General features: G+C 38.0%; 2 protein-coding genes across 5 annotated transcripts in view; one reads left to right on the top strand and one right to left on the bottom strand.

Moving 5' to 3' along the window:
* The window catches only part of MIER3 (MIER family member 3), a 30,606-nt gene extending 25,726 nt beyond the window's left edge, over window positions 1-4,880 (top strand). For all 3 annotated transcript variants that reach the window (XM_067730713.1, XM_067730714.1, XM_067730712.1), the window contains exons 11-13: window positions 423-550; window positions 634-776; window positions 889-4,880. In XM_067730713.1, coding sequence (XP_067586814.1) covers window positions 423-550; window positions 634-776; window positions 889-1,346 — 729 coding nt within the window. In that variant the 3' untranslated portion in view covers window positions 1,347-4,880. The remainder of the gene's footprint in view (window positions 1-422; window positions 551-633; window positions 777-888) is intronic.
* A 3,668-nt stretch (window positions 4,881-8,548) lies between these two features.
* Window positions 8,549-16,074, bottom strand: SETD9 (SET domain containing 9). Of its 2 annotated transcripts, none has more exons than XM_067730715.1 (6): window positions 15,945-16,074; window positions 13,966-14,333; window positions 12,621-12,744; window positions 12,283-12,398; window positions 11,456-11,561; window positions 8,549-9,468 (listed from the first exon to the last, which is right to left on the bottom strand). In XM_067730715.1, exons 1-6 carry the CDS (start codon window positions 16,040-16,042, stop codon window positions 9,381-9,383), a joined length of 900 nt encoding a protein of 299 aa, XP_067586816.1. In that variant the 5' UTR covers window positions 16,043-16,074; the 3' UTR covers window positions 8,549-9,380. The 2 variants fall into 2 exon arrangements, with proteins under 2 accessions (XP_067586816.1, XP_067586817.1); XM_067730716.1 differs by having other exon boundaries at window positions 11,456-11,557.
* Window positions 16,075-16,095: the final 21 nt, after the last annotated feature.

Genomic DNA, 16,095 nt, shown 5'->3' with positions numbered 1-16,095 from the left:
CTTCTCCCCAGAAAAGTATACCTGCATGAAATTTGGGGAATTAATAGATCCCAACGAAGCTCATTCATGGATCCTTCAGGGTTAAGAAGGACCCCTGCTACAGTCAGCATCACAGTGAAAGTTCAGTGAAGAAAAGTAAAGGATGTCAGTGTTTTAAGATTTTCGGTAAAGGTGTAAAAAAAGGTAATTTCTGGATACACATTTATTATTATTATTACATTCTGATTTAAAGAAAAAGCCTTGGGCTTTTGAAGTCAGCCTCATTATTAAATAGTGTAAATGTAACGGCAGTTCACTAATAAAAAGTTCAGAATTTCATAATTGGGAAGATAGAAAATAAGACCTATGGGTTGTAAAAAATAATAGTTATTAAAAAATGCATAGAATATGTTGATTTTAAAAAATGCAACTTTTTTTGTTAGGTGAGAACTAGAACAGTTGCTGAATGTGTAGCATTCTACTATATGTGGAAGAAATCTGAACGTTATGATTACTTTGCTCAACAGACAAGATTTGGAAAGAAACGATATAACCATCACCCTGGAGTTACGTAAGTACTGTGGGATTGACTTCTGGGATTTTTGTTTTTAACTGTGATATGCAGTCATAAAATTATTGGGGTGTGTTTTTTAGGGACTATATGGATCGTTTGGTAGATGAAACAGAAGCTCTGGGTGGGACAGTAAATCCTTCAGCCTTAACATCTAACCGACCTGAGCCTGTTCCTGATCAACAGCTGAACATTCTCAGCTCTTTCACTGCCAGTGACTTGACAGGTAACATGAGCATCTTTTTGCATTTTTTACCATAGCTTGGGGCAAACTTATATCCTCTTTGTGGCATGACGTCAGACCACTTACTTAAACCATTTTCCGTCTCTTTTTTTAGCTTTGACCAGCAGTGTAGCGACCGTCTGCGATCCAGCGGATGTGAGTTGTTTGGATGATAGCTTTCCTCCACTGGGCAGCACGCCCCGTGGACAAGTCAATCACGTGCCTGTTGGAACAGAGGAGTTACTCACCCTGCCCAGCAATGGGGAAAGTGATTGTTTTAACTTATTTGAGACTGGATTTTATCACTCAGAGCTAAACCCCATGAACATGTGCAGTGAAGAGTCAGAAAGACCAGCAAAGAGATTGAAAATGGGCATTGCTGTTCCTGAATCCTTTATGAATGAGGTTTCTGCAAATAATTTGGGTGTGGACTTTGAAAATCACACACATCATATCACCAGTGCCAAAATGGCCGTGTCTGTGGCTGACTTTGGCAGTCTGTCTGCCAACGAGACCAATGGTTTCATCAGTGCCCACGCTCTGCATCAGCATGCCGCCCTCCATTCTGAGTGACGTGAGTGAGGGGCCCAGAAACAGTGGGTGTGCAGTACCAGTACCAGGAAAGTATCAGGTTTGCTTAGTCTTTCACTGGAAGTTTGAACTTTTTTCACTATGACATCAGTGATGTCAGTATGTATAGAACTATATCTTGATTTATCAAGAGTATTTTCATTTTCAATCCATAAATGTGGAAATGAACTATGATCAGCAGAGTTGGGGACTAAGATTGAACTCTGTGGTGCAGCTTTAAGCTCTGCTTATCTCTTCCTCATCCCCAGTACCTCTTCCCCACTCCCTTCTTTTTCTATTTTCTGTTCCCCACTGCCCTCACTCCCAATTTTAAAACCTGTAGACAGAGGCCACCAGCTCAAAACCAGCACAGATGTTCTGAACTGAATGGAGTGGCTTCTATTCGTGTAAATTCCTTTTGCCGTAATGGATGCAGTGGAATAACAATGTTTACAGGTACCGATCCTGATCCCTGCTCAATGTAGCATTTTTTGGTTTTATTTTCTTAATTAAATAAAAGCAGGGGTAGGTTTCTTTAAACTGCACAAACATGCAAGGATTTTTTTAAAAATGGAAACTTCTCTCATGTTGTTCAACTAGAGCACTTCAGTTTACAAAACAGCAAGTCCATCTTTATGGAAGCCAGCACGAGGAACTGCGTGCAAATTATGAAGACGCTTGCTTGGATCCTGTTTCAGAATTCTAGACCAGGGCTACCTTACACAGAATTGGTCATTTTACTGCCGGAAGATTTCTGTGTAACTTCAGTTATTGGCTAAAAGTTTGGCATTTGAAGGTGTGGTATTTAGATGGGGTTTTGTCCACCATTATCAAGATTGTAATCATAAAAATCATACCAGTCATTGATAATTTAGTTTATCCTGAGGCAGTTGACTTGCAGGGCACAGTCTACAAAGCCTAGGATGTTGCCACTCATTGGTTTACATTTTGGAACACCTCTTAGGTTTTTTTATAGTGGTGCAGTTCAAAGTGTTAATATTTAGGAGGGATTTCTAGATTTTAGACATAAAATGCAGTAGAACCTTGAAGTATATTTAAACTTTTCTGTTTAGCTTGAACAGTTACTGGCAAGAAAAATGTGAGTTCCTATCTGAAATAGAATGGTACGTTACCACTTTAAGTTTTAAAAAGTGATTGACGTTCAGTTGCATCTCAAACTCAGTTTTATTTTTATTCCAAACATTGTGAATGAGAAGCCATTGTCTTAAACTTAGGCCATTTTTGCTGTATAGACATGCATCTTTAAGTTATAAGGTGAATTCAAACAATATGTAATGCAGTATTAGAATGTGATAAGCTTTGCTTTTACAGTTCAGTTAAAACACAGAATTTTACTTTTTTTTTTTTGCACTGTCAATTAAATTTTTCAGTTTCTACTAGTTGTCTTGCTTTGCAGAAACTTAAATGTTTGGCTACATTGCTGATATTTGTAAGTATAAGTCGCTTCAAGGTTGTGCTGATGAATAGATAGAATGTAGTTACCTTAGTAGTGATGGAAAGGGAGGGTATTTATTATACAAACTGTGAACTGCAATGACATCCTTAGTTTTGGATGATGTGTATTCTTTTCTTTGCAGCATTTTAATGAAGATTGCTTTGAAGTGTTTACGCATTAGGACATTTACTATAAAAGTTAGTTTAGCACAGTGGACGAAAAGTAGTTAAATTAATAACTTAAAAGTCAGTCTCTAATTTATACATCTAAAGTCTAGCATTCCTGTATGCACACAGTAAATAATGGGTAGCCTGGGTTCTATGTTGCTTTCAGATATTTTTTTCCAAGTTGTCAGCTTCTTATTGCTGTGGTGTTGTGCTAAACTTTGAACCTAATTTCTTTTGTTAAAAATGAATACACCTATAATTTAGTAAGATACTGGCCATAATCTTCCATTGTTATAACTTTAATTTTTACTCTGGGTTTACAGTGGCTGGTCTGTATAAAATAATTTACACAAAGATGACTGAATGCTAATACCAGTTGCACTTAAATGAACATGCCCATTCTCAGTAGCTGATGCAGTAATATATTCAGTTTATCTATGCATTGCTGGGATCTTGATATAAGATGGAAACAGTGTTTCTTATCTGAAGTTTTGATTATCAGCAAGTTGAATGGACACTTTAGTTATTTAAATAAAGATTTTTGACCAAAATCCAGAAATGATATGAGAGAAAAATAATTTCCAGCTAGTTTAATGGATTTTTAAACGCCAATCTGATTTTAGCCTCTTAGAGAGCGCTAACTGGCTGGTAACGTTTACTTTTAATTCCTTGTTAAAATGAGGCAATAATTTGCAAGATTTTTGTATATATATGTAAAGTCTTCATCTCTTTTTAGATCTAATTCAATATTTTCTGACTGCTTCCTCCATGTATAATACCATTTTTGTGCATGCTTGATGTGACATTCATAAATTGTACCACTATGACTTTATTCATGTAAAATAGCTATTTATTGAATTTCCTTTTAAATCTGGATTTACTGGGTTTTTTCCTTTCCGTTTAAGCATCTTAACAGAGAATTTGTTACTGTTTATTAGAAGAATTGCGTTTGAGAGCATGAAAATAACTGATTTGCAGTCATAAGAAGAAACAATAATGCCTTTATTATCAAGTGTTAAGCACAATTCTTATAACAAACTGTGATAAATTCTTTTTTCTTTTTCCTTTGCCATATTATTTTTGTATGAACAAACCAAAAATCCATGGTGAGCAGTTGCAGTGTTGGCTGATATGTCTTTTATGTACAGGGGGTTTGAAGAGGACAGCGGATTCATTTAGAAGTGAAACTGGTGCTGTGATTATAGCAATACTTTACTTTTGTTAGTTGTACTCCACTTTTTCATGCTAGCTTTTTCAGTGTTTAGTTTTCCTCTTGTCATGGTCAACTGCTGAATTTACTTGAAGGATGTAGAATACTGTTTAAACAATACTAAAGTGTGTACAATTAGGTCAAAGAATTGTGCAATTGTTTCCTTTTTAATTTTTACAATTGAGGGTCATAATATTTGAGAACGTCAGATCTAATAGAGCATAGTGATACTGTTTAATTTAACCAAAGTCTCTAGTGAATACTTCAACTTTGAATGTAAACCAACAAATAAACCTGACCACCAAGGAGATTGTTTGCCCAGAGTTTCAAAGCACATTGTCTACAAATGGAAATCGAAATAATTTATAAAAATATTGACATTACTATGTTTTTTAAAAAGTTCTTAATTTTTTCACTAAAAGGAGGAAACTATTAGTTTTATTGTTAAATATGGTAGATATTAAAACTCCTCTTAGATGACCAGTGATTCCAATTGTCCCAGTTTGAAATAAGTACGCTGTGAGTATGAGATTGATTAGTGACAATCAGAACAAGTTTTAGTATCAGATGTTCAAGAGGAAGTTGCTATTGTTGCATTGATTTTAATATTTGTACATAAACACTGATTTTTTTGAGCATTATTTTGTATTTGTTGTACTTTAATACCTGGTGTACAGTTCCAGAAATAAAAATCTGGAAATCTTTTTTTTTCTTGGTTCGTGTGAGTATTTGCCACAAATAGATTTTTATTTAATAATTCTTAAGCTATAACACATGGGTAGATATTTAACCACTGTTAAGTTGGTTTTAGATGTAGTAAATAAGGTATTTGATAGGTAAGTAATAAAATTGGTAGATAAAATAAGTTTTCTTTAACTCCTCTAAAATAAATTTCCATCTATAATAAAATTCTCGTTATCCCAAAGTGGGGATTGTACGTACTTTTAGTTTCATTCAGGAAGTATTTATTGAATGTCTGTTATGTTTCAAACAAGTTTCTCAGTAACTGTTGTCATTTAGGAAGACATGAAATCTGAAATTTGATCAGATGTTATTATTTGACAATATATTTATAGTAAACTAGTCTTCCTTATCATAATATTCATAGTTTAGTAGACTCTAGAAATATCTTCCCTAAGTCTTCATCTTTTCAAGCTAAATATCTCACCTTAGCCTAATTTCACAAGTCTGTCCCCATATTTCACTTGATCTGACCAGAGCTTTCTCTCTGTAGTTCCATTCTTAATATGCAGTGATCAGATTGCACATAATGTCCAGATTTTGTACAAGGACAAGAGGAGGATAAAAACCTTGACGTCTCTGCTTCAGTTGCTTATCTAAAACCACATTTCTTCCTTAATGTGCAGGGCTATCTGGTGGACACATACACAGAAGTGCCTTCAAAGGAGGTACAAGGACCAGTGTTTTGAATACAGCCAAGAGGTCAGCCAAACGCCATATAAGAGCATAGCGCTTTAGTCTTTTAGGGGAGGGAGGAGAGCCTTGTGGGAGCAGAATAATCTAGTCACTTGTAGACCTTACCCATTTTGGCCATAATTTCCATCAATGGTATACTTTTTGAGCCAGCTGCTTCTCTGACTTAAAGATTTCATGTCATCTGTAAATTGGGTATTTCATTATACACACTTTCATTTTTTTTTTTTTTTTTTTTGTGGTACGCGGGCCTCTCACTGTTGTGGCCTCTCCCGTTGCAGAGCACAGACTCCGGACGCGCAGGCTCAGTGGTCATGGTTCACGGGCCCAGCCGCTCTGCGGCACGTGGGATCTTCCCGGACCGGGGCACGAACCCGTGTCCCCTGCATCGGCAGGCGGACTCAACCACTGCGCCACCAGGGAAGCCCCACACTTTCATTTTTAATTTAAATTAGTCCCTGGGATATAGCACTGTTTACAGTTTCCCACCCAGGTAAGTGATCTCTGATCTTTATTCTCTTCTCTGTGGCTATCTGGGTTCTCTGACAAAACAGTGCACAGGGCGGTGAAGTCATAGTCCTAGACCAGAAATGCTCACATTTTTCAAGGTTTAATATACTATAGCTGGCATATTCACTTTAGAGAGACACATGCTCTATAGTGTACCTCGATTTTGATGAGATTGTTTTTACACAAAAAGCCAATACTGCCACAAAGTTGTTTCCTGGTGTAGAATTAATAAAAGCATTTCATAAGCATGTCAGAAATGATATGTCATTTATAAACCTTAAAAAAAATTCTAGTAAGGAAAAAGTGGTTCTTTAAAAAAAAAATCAATGTTTTATTTTTTAAAAATATCTTCACCTCTCCAGTCCAGACCAAGTCATGGTACTGGGTACGCTTTATAATCCCATTGTAAGCATTTTATCAGCAGGAACTGTGTTTTATTCTTTGAATCTTCCAGGACCCTTCACATAGTAGGCATTCACTAAATGTTTGATGACTCTTAAGCTGATGGTGACGTTTCTCCCAACTTAAAATAATAAAACTTTTAAGACATAAGTTAAAATAACAGTATGAAGAACAATCCAGATTAAACAATTAACTTTTTACCATATTTGTTCTCTTTCTATATAATATGCATTTTTTTCTGACTTATTTATTTATAAATTTGTTTTATTTTTATTTATTTTTGGCTGCGTTGGGTCCTTGTTGCAGTGCGTGGGCCTCTCACTGCGGCGGCCTCAGCTGCGGAGCACGGGCTCTAGAGCGCAGGCTCAGCAGCTGTGGTGCACGGGCCCAGCCGCTCTGCGGCATGTGGGATCACCCCGGACAAGGGCTCGAACCCATATCCCCTGCATTGGCAGGGAGACTCCCAACCACTACGCCACCAGGGAAGTCCTCTGACTTATTTTTAAAAAGTCTTTTACATTGCAATACTTCACTCCTAAATACCTAATATGGCCACAGGAGTTAAGTTTCTGTATCTTACATAAAGTTCTGAGTAATAGGATCTTATTATTTATTTATTTATTTGCTGTACGCGGGCCTCTCACTGTTGTGGCCTCTCCCGTTGCCAAGCACAGGCTCTGGACGCGCAGGCTCAGCGGCCATGGCTCACGAGCCCAGCCGCTCCGCGGCATGTGGGATATTCCCGTACCGGGGCACAAACCCGTGTCCCCTGCATCGGCAGGCGGACTCTCAACCACTGTGCCACCAGGGAAGCCCAATAGGATCTTCTTGATCAAGTGGCTTGGCTTTTTTAATAATATGAGTCCCCCGGCATCTCAGAATCTTGGCGGCACAAATAAAAAACAAATGAGCCTGAGAAGAAGAGATGCTTCCATGGATTTACATGGACATACATGATAAATACTACAGAGAAGAAATGGATGGGGATTTTAGGGGTTGGCGGTTGGGGATTGTAAATTTCCATAGGTTGGTTAGGCAAGGTGACAGGGAATGAGCTGTATGGCTATCTGGGGGGAGGTTTCTGGAGGCAGAACTAGTGCAAAAGCCCTGAGGTGGGAGTGTGCCCGGCAGGCTCTAGGAGTGGCAAGGAGGCAGGTGTGGCTGGGTGGAGTGAGCAGGACGTGAGATCAGAGGTAATGAAAGACTGGCATTTACTCCAAAGCAGGAGTAATCAAAGAGTTTTGAGCAGAGGCGGGTTAGGATCTGATTTGTGTTTGAAAGAATCCCTTTTGGTGTTCTATTCTGTAAAAGGGGCAGGAATGGAAACAGGGAAGGCAATTAGGAGGCCACTGAAATTGCAATAAACTGAGAAAAGCTGTTGGTGTAGCAGTGGAGATGGTCAGAATCTGGTTGTATAGGTGCCATGTTAGGATTTGAGGGGCCCAAAAAATAACACCCTCCTCCCTATCCAAGTTTGGAACTGAGGGTTGGATGCAGGAGTCAGGTTGATGGAGATCAAAGTAACTCTTACTAATAAAACTGGAGAATGTGGCTTCAGAGCTGAGGCCAGGTCAGCTCACTAATACTCTACCTCTGAACTAAACTCACTCCTTCACTGGCTGGGCTGACTACAGGCTACTCCCTGCACAGGGCAGAGAGCAGCCCAGAACAGACTCAGCTGGGAGAGTCCACAGAAAAGGAACTAGAGGGGTTTGGGCCATGGTGCCTAGTTCTTCCCTAAAGATAATCTCAGAAAATCACTCTTTCGCCAGTGGGTGGAGAAAGAGGCAGGAGAATTACTTATGGAAGCTGTCCAAATATGAGAAGTGTGGAATAGGGGATAGGTGTTCCTCCCACCACCATCTTTTAACTATAATTCCATGCCAAAACAATCTTACACTCTTAAACTGTGTGTGTGTGTGTGTGTGTGTGTGTGTAAATGTGTGTGTAAATACAGTAAATAGTATGATGACCCCCCATTTTTCCCTTAACCAGCTAAAACAATCTTTTTTTTGTTTCTGTTAAATTTTTTAAAAAATAAATTTATTTTATTTATTTTTGGCTGTGTTGGGTCTTTGTTGCTGCACATGGGCTTTCTCTAGTTGCAGCGAGCCGGGGCTACTCTTCATTGCAGTGCACGGGCTTCTCATTGTGGTGGCTTCTCTTGTTGTGGAGCATGGGCTCTAGGTGCACGGGCTTCAGTAGTTGTGGCACGTGGGCTCAGTAGTTGTGGCACACGGGCTCTAGAGCACAGGTTCAGTAGTTGTGGCTCACGGGCTTAGTTGTTCCACGGCATGTGGGATCTTCCCAGACCAGGGCTCAAACCCATGTCCCCTGCACTGGCAGGCAGATTCTTAACCACTGTGCCACCAGGGAAGTCCCTAAAACAATCTTTAAATCACACACACACAAACACACCCCAATTAACTCATGACAACACAACAAATATTTTTGGTTTTAGAATATTCTGGAAAAATTAAGTCTTTATGGAAGTTAGTACACATCAATAGTACAAGAATTGCTGATGACTTGGCTAAAATTCGATAAACCACCACAGAGATAATCAAAATATACAAAAGAAAAGTTGAAACTGTAAGTTCAGACAGTGGGTTTTAATTTAGTAAACTACTGTGTACTTAGGTGAAAACCAATTAACACTGGAATTGCATTACAAATTTGAAATTGTAATGAAGCAAATAGTTTTCATGATGGAACTGAAACACAAATATCAATAAAAACTAAAAAGTTCCCACTCCAATTAGGTTTCAAAATATTTGCTCTGCAGGTGGAACTCAGAGAAACAACAAAAACATTTAGAATTAACTCAGTAGCTGAATAGAAAACCTAATTTCATACAGTTAGCTGACAATTGTATAGTAGTTTGAAAAAAGCTCTTCTCCTTGTTTGATGTCCCTGAGTGCGACAAGAATGACACATCGAAGTGGACTGAAAACAAAAAGAAACACAGACAAAATTAGAAGTATTAACAGATACAAGCTCATGTTTTAATACAACCAATATGGATTTTAGAGAATTTTATTCAGATTCCTTACTATCATCTTACTTTATGTATTTGATTTCCATGAGGAAATAGTTCTTATCACTGATGAAGGCATTTTAGAGTATGTTTATTTTGTATTATTTAAAAAGACCACAAGTCAATTGTTTATACAACTGACTACTTCTTTTGAAAATGTTGTTTCTATGTTCAAGCCCTCAAAACTGGTATCACAAAAAGCATTTTAAAATGACATTTATTATAATTTATTATAATTCAACACTTAAAAAAATTAATTTGTATCTTTGTATTCTGCAAAGCTGGAAACATTACTTTATAATTTATGGGAATTAAAAAAAATAGTTTTTATGGACACAAGACATAATGCACACCTTCAATGTTCCTACTCATTTAACTTTTCTTGTACTTGTTGAACAGTAATAATATTATGCCCCAGAGTATAAGGCTAAAAAAACCTCATTGTTAAATACACACACATAGACATGAAAGTTATCAAGGTTTAAGTACAGGGAATAGTCTAAGTTTTAAATATCATTCATCTTCAAAAGACAATTTAATAGGACCTGTACAAAATAAAGTTTGCTAGCAATTGGCAGCTCAGTGAAATGATATAAAGACAATATCTTCCTATAGCATTGTTAATAAAGAACTCTTAGCTCTACAGAATTACTTATATTTAAAAATTGTTACTTGAGTATTCTCGGTAGACTTTCCACTTAATGATTGATCAGAGAAGAAATGTTACAATAAAAATACAGGGACTTCCCTGGTGGCGCAGTGGTTAAGAATCTTCCTGCCAATGCAGGGGACATGGGTTCAACCCCTGGTCCAGGAAGATGCCACATGCTACGGAGCAACTAAGCCCGTGCACCACAACTACTGAGCCTGTGCTCTAGAGCCCGCGAGCTACAACTGCTGACCCTGCGTGCCAACACTACTGAAGCCTGTGTGCTCTAGGGCCCGCATGCCACAACCACTGAGCCCATGTGCTGCAACTACTGAAGCCCGCACGCCTAGAGCCCATGCTCTGTAACGAGAAGCCACCGCAATGAGAAGCCCGCGCACTGCAACGAAGAGTAGCCCCCGCTCGCTGCAACTAGAGAAAGCCCATGCGCAACAATGAAGACCCAATGCTGCCCAAAATAAATAACATTATTTAAAAAAATACATATATTCTTATCACTTATATGTGGAATCTAAAAAATACAACAAACCAGTGAATATAACAAAAAAGAAGCAGACTTAGAGATATAGAGAACAAACTAGTGGTTACTAGGGTCAACATAGGGGTGGGGGAATGAGAGGTACAAAATGCTGGGTGTAAGGCCACAAGGGTGTACTGTACAACATGGGGAATATAGCCAATATTTTATAATAACTGTACATGGAAAGTAACCTTTAACAATTGTATAAAAAATAAATAAATTATGGTAAAAACAAAAGCAGATTTAAAAATTCATATCTTCTGAATATTTCCCTTTTTTTGACTAAGTTTCTGAACCTAATAGTGAAGTAGGCAAAAGAAGTAATAGTCTAATTTGGTCCCTTTCTTCAACTGGGTGCTTCCATGTAAAATGGAGAACAGGATCCTTAAAATAAAGTAAAATTTATTTGAAGATTTTGTAGGTAGGAAAAACAAGAGTCACCTGAAACAAACTTTAAGGTTGATAACTTATAAAATACTATACAGAATAAAAGTGGGTAATAATAAGCAGAATAAGCTAAGTTAATGGAAAATTTTAAATTTCAGATAACCTACATTAACACACTAAAGTGTGATGCACATAAAAATCTGTTATAATTTTTCACTAAAAAACTTACCCCAATCTCTATATAGTTTTTTCATAGAAAATATATATATTTTTAGGTACAGCATAAGACAGAAGATAGGAAAAGCTCTTCCAGAAGACTAACCTTTGTTTGTCATAGCTGTACGCAATGTTTGGAAGATACTGCTTCAGTTCTATAGGGAAAACTGCAGGCACATCAAATTCCTGATAACAGACATTAGCTGCTCTGTCTAGGAACAAGTACAGAATTTTTTAGAAACAGAGACATTTTATAAGGTCATGAATTATGTACTGAATTATGGCACTTGATGTATGGTTTTCTAAATTTTCAGAAAACGTTCAAATTAATAATCACTATTATGTTCCAGGCACTGCTAGATTATATATCTATATACATATGTTTGGATGTTTTATTTACATTTTGAAGATCAGGAAACAGGTTCAGAAAGGGTAAAGGTTAAGTAGAAGAATCAGGCTTCAAATTCATGTCTCCCTAACACCAAAGTCTATGTTAAATGTAGCCAGATAATCAAACTTGTAGGAAAGTTAAGTCCTAGAGAAGGTAGGTAACTCACAAACTTAGCAACAGAAAGAGGATACCAGTCTAGTGTCTAGTGAGTAATCTATAAGGCTATGTTGAGGCACTGACAAAATAATCTCTAAGTTAAGTATTAAAAAATATTAAAATAATAATCAAAAGGGCAGTTATCAATTGCCTATATTTACTGAAAAATCAGAATAAAAATAGTAAGTTAAAGAATTCCAGTTAATGTATATCATTATCTCCCCGAACTCTCTCTTTGATACCAGCTATTATAAAGTTAGAGTTTACTCAAGGGCTTAGAATAGCTGAAATGTTAACTCAACTGCCTCTGGCACTCAGTCACATGGCAAAGGAGGAGCATTACCACTGCTGTATTTATATCTCACAGCCCCAAGGTGCCAACTTACCATTTGAACAATTGTTGACGTACTGTCCTACAGCCAGTGGATTATGAATTTCTGACGTTAGCCATGTACTATCACTCATTTTTAAAGGGCCAAGTTGATCCCTCCCATTGCAAGATCTGAAACAGGTGAAAGCATTAGCTAAGACATTGTTCCTCTGTATCTTAAAATTGAAAGTTAACCCTAGAATTGAACAGTGAAATTTTTCTTAAAAAACTTTTGTCTAATCAATAGGGCAGCTGCCTAAATGATTTTTCTTTAAAGTACAAACGCTAGTGGTCAGAGTCATTGTGGTGCGGTTCTACCTCCTATAATTAAATTTGAACATGGCACCAACTTACCTATACACGACTTTTGATATTCCTTTGTCATTTCCATCAATGAGTACCCCATCCAGGCATCTAAAAATAAACGGATTTCCAATGGACTGGAAAAAGATTGGCTCGTACTTTTGATATACTGTACCTAGTATACAAGACAAAGACATTATTATAGCAACCTATAAAAATCATAAACATCATGATAAGGACCTTTCTCTGGAACATAAACATAACATGGAAGAATTTGTTTTAATTTCTCTGCCTTTTTCTAAAGTTTCACCTCCCGTCTAGACCATCAGATTCTCTTTGGCTACCTTCCCTCATTAAAGAGTGGCCAATAGCAGAAGGAGCACAGAACCAACTTGTCCACACAGCCAAATAAAATATGACTATTTTGGTTAAAAAAATGTGAACACCACATTTTAGGTTCAGTTTTACAAAGCTGTGTTTTTATTTTTTAAAGTAGAGTGTGATTTGTCATCTATTAAAGAGCCTTTTAAGAAAAGTGTTTTTATTAATAATTAAATAATGTAGATATATACGGGAATAGATGAGTCTGACATTCAGGTTGTTTTTCCTTTCATTGGCAATGAAGGAAAGGAGAAAATTAATACTTACAGGGTGCTTCCTATGTTCCAGGCATGTTAATCTATTTATTTTACTATTAATTTGTTTGTTGCTGGCTTGTCCTATTTAGTCTTTATGGAGTTAGGATAGTTGTGTAGGAGGAAACTGAGACTCACAGAATTAAAAAATAGTAGAATGACTTTTTAAAAACATAGGTCTATCTGACAAACATTCACGCATACTTTCCACTACAGCAAATAATATGTTTAACAAGTAACATTCTACTTAGCATGCTAGTCAATGATCTTTTGAAAAGAAGCTTCTTTACTTTTCAAGTTTAGAAATGGCAGGAAGATCTTTATTCAGTGATTTATAGGTTTAAATTTTATCTTTCATGTTTTAACCCGTATCATTTTTTACCTTTAATTATTAATTAGCTAAGCCAAACTGACTTATTCTCTAGTGATTTCTAAGTAATCAGTCTTATCAAAGTAGGCCATACTATAATCTCCTAAATTTAAACATTCATTAGAAAAATTTCCTTAAAAGAAAAATGCATTTATCCCAACAAATACTCCAGGATACTTTCTAATACATGAGATAATTTACAAACAGTTAATTTCCAAATCAGGGTTTAAAAATTTGTGGAAAAAAGAAAAATCTGTGGAAAAAAGAAAAATCTGTGGAAATCAGAGTTTCCAATACAACCCCTTACTCCAAGGATTACAGGGATAGGCATTTTGTTGAACTTATATTTTTTTATAAGAAACTCTTGGCCAAGTACTAATTATGTCATTACCAGGATATATAGATACAACCGCGCCTTTTGGTACCAATCCTTTGTTAACGAAGACACCTTTTCCAGCCGAAATCAATGTGCTAGGTGCTCGGGTGACACTGAAACCCAATGTCTTATAAAGAATTTCTTCTGGTGTAAAGGTATTTTGCTGTTGATGTCTGTATTCAAGCTGTTTCACCCCTGGATGCTGAACTGACAGTAGGTCTTGATATTTTGATTTAACAGGTTCTGGAAACACAGTCAAGATATCTGATTGTTTATTGAAATCATTTACGAATAGAGCTTGGAAAACTTTCAGTAATGTTCCTAGGACCTCTTCATCTGAGATAACTTTGTCTTTGGATTCCTCTGGAACGTATCGGAGGGTCCTGAAAATGGGAAAAGTTTCTATTCACGACCCTCAACTGATAAAAGCCAGACTGTCTTGATGTCTTCTGGGTTACTGGCCTGTATGAAGATTATTCTCATGTGTTTGAAGGGCATAAAACTAAGAAGTTCAGAAAAGAGTTTAGGTTTAGTTCTAGTTACCTGACTCCCAACAATACCTACACAAGTCAACAACAGCTAATGCTTATGAAAGGCCCATTACATACCAAATTCTGTTGGGTCCTTACATTCATTACGCCATTTTTGCAGACAAGGAAACTCAAGCTTGAAGATGTTAGGGAACTTGCCCATGGTCCGAAAGCGGGTAAATGGGAGAGCCAGAAGCGGAAACAGGGCTAGTTTCCCACTACACCCAAAGCCATTATGTGAATGTTATTACATAATGAGAATCCTCATATTGCAATGGCTCTTTTCACACGCGTGTAGTTTCAAAGACAAATTTAAGTTAACATTATATATTTTGTCACATTCTCTCCCAGGAGTAATTACTTTTTTATTTTTAATTTAATTTTATGTATTTTTTATACAGCAGGTTATTATCTATTTTATACATACTAGTGTATATATGTCAATCCCAATCTCCCAATTCATCACACCACCACAGTAATTACTTCTTTAAAGATCACTTTTTATTTCCGTAAATAGTTTTTAAGTATTATTTTTACTTCTTGGTTTACTTGAACCAATTTCCGCCTCACAATTCTAGTAATGATGCAGCTGAATTCACGTTTCCGTAGTATGAAACTCTGGGAAAGCTCTCTGATTATTAACCAGCCTTCAGCGGAGCTCGTTTGCCTATTTAAGTGAGCATTACGTTGACTTCTTTGCCTATTTAAGTGAGCATTACGTTGACTTCTTCCAGACCACAAGCAGGCCACTTACTAAAGCCGGCAATAACAATGATCCTACGGCCACCCACTCAGCTAGATCCCCTTCTTCAAGCGCTGAATCCGTATTCTAAATCCAATATTCCGACATGCTTTTATTGGCTTTTTGCTCGTTTTTATTCATCAGCTACTCCAAGCTGTTATCCTCACAGCCGAGCTGCGCTGTTTTCTCCATACCAACTACGGAGCTGTGACCATACCAACTACGGAGTTAGGAGCTTTTCTAAGGAACTTCAAGCTCCTAACTGCCTTGGCGGAGAGAAGGCCACGCACCCTCACGTTGTACAAGTTCTTTTCTTTTCCAAAAGTTCCTATTTTTCCCCCAAGCCCAGGAACCCCAGCCCCTGCAGAAGCAAAAGCGAGAACTCGAGCCAAAGCCCGCGGGCGATCAGGTCCTAGCGGACCTCGCCGCGCCGGGGACGACGGGAAATAGGCCTTAGGCCTCGCCCACCTAAAAGCCCCGCGCCCTCTTCAGGCCCCCAGCCCAACTCGGACTCCATCAGCCTCCGCCTCGCCCACCTCGGGCGCTGCCCACCTCGGGCCCCGCCCACTCAGGTCCCTGGGTCGTCTTAGGCTCCGCCTGCTTGAGGCTTCGCACTCCGGAAGCTCTGCCCACCTCGGCCCTCTAACCCAAGTCCCAGCGGTCTAGATGGCGTCGCTGGGTTAGAGGAAAACGGCCCTGGTCGAGCCGCTCAGCTCTCTCACCTCGGGTTGTGGCTTAGGTTCAGCGCGATCCAGGGTACGAAGCGGTACTTGTAACGACGCCATCGCTGCCAGAGGCCGCGCAGCAGGCGGCCCGGCATGGCTGTTCTGTGGTGCCGTGAAGAGGACGGCACTGGGGAGGCGGGTTTTCTCG

The sequence above is a fragment of the Pseudorca crassidens genome, chromosome 3 (genome assembly GCF_039906515.1).
Source record: "Pseudorca crassidens isolate mPseCra1 chromosome 3, mPseCra1.hap1, whole genome shotgun sequence".
Taxonomy (NCBI): domain Eukaryota; kingdom Metazoa; phylum Chordata; class Mammalia; order Artiodactyla; family Delphinidae; genus Pseudorca; species Pseudorca crassidens.
The sequence above is the reverse complement of the archived record's forward strand: the minus strand, read 5'-3'. Positions and strand labels throughout refer to the sequence as shown.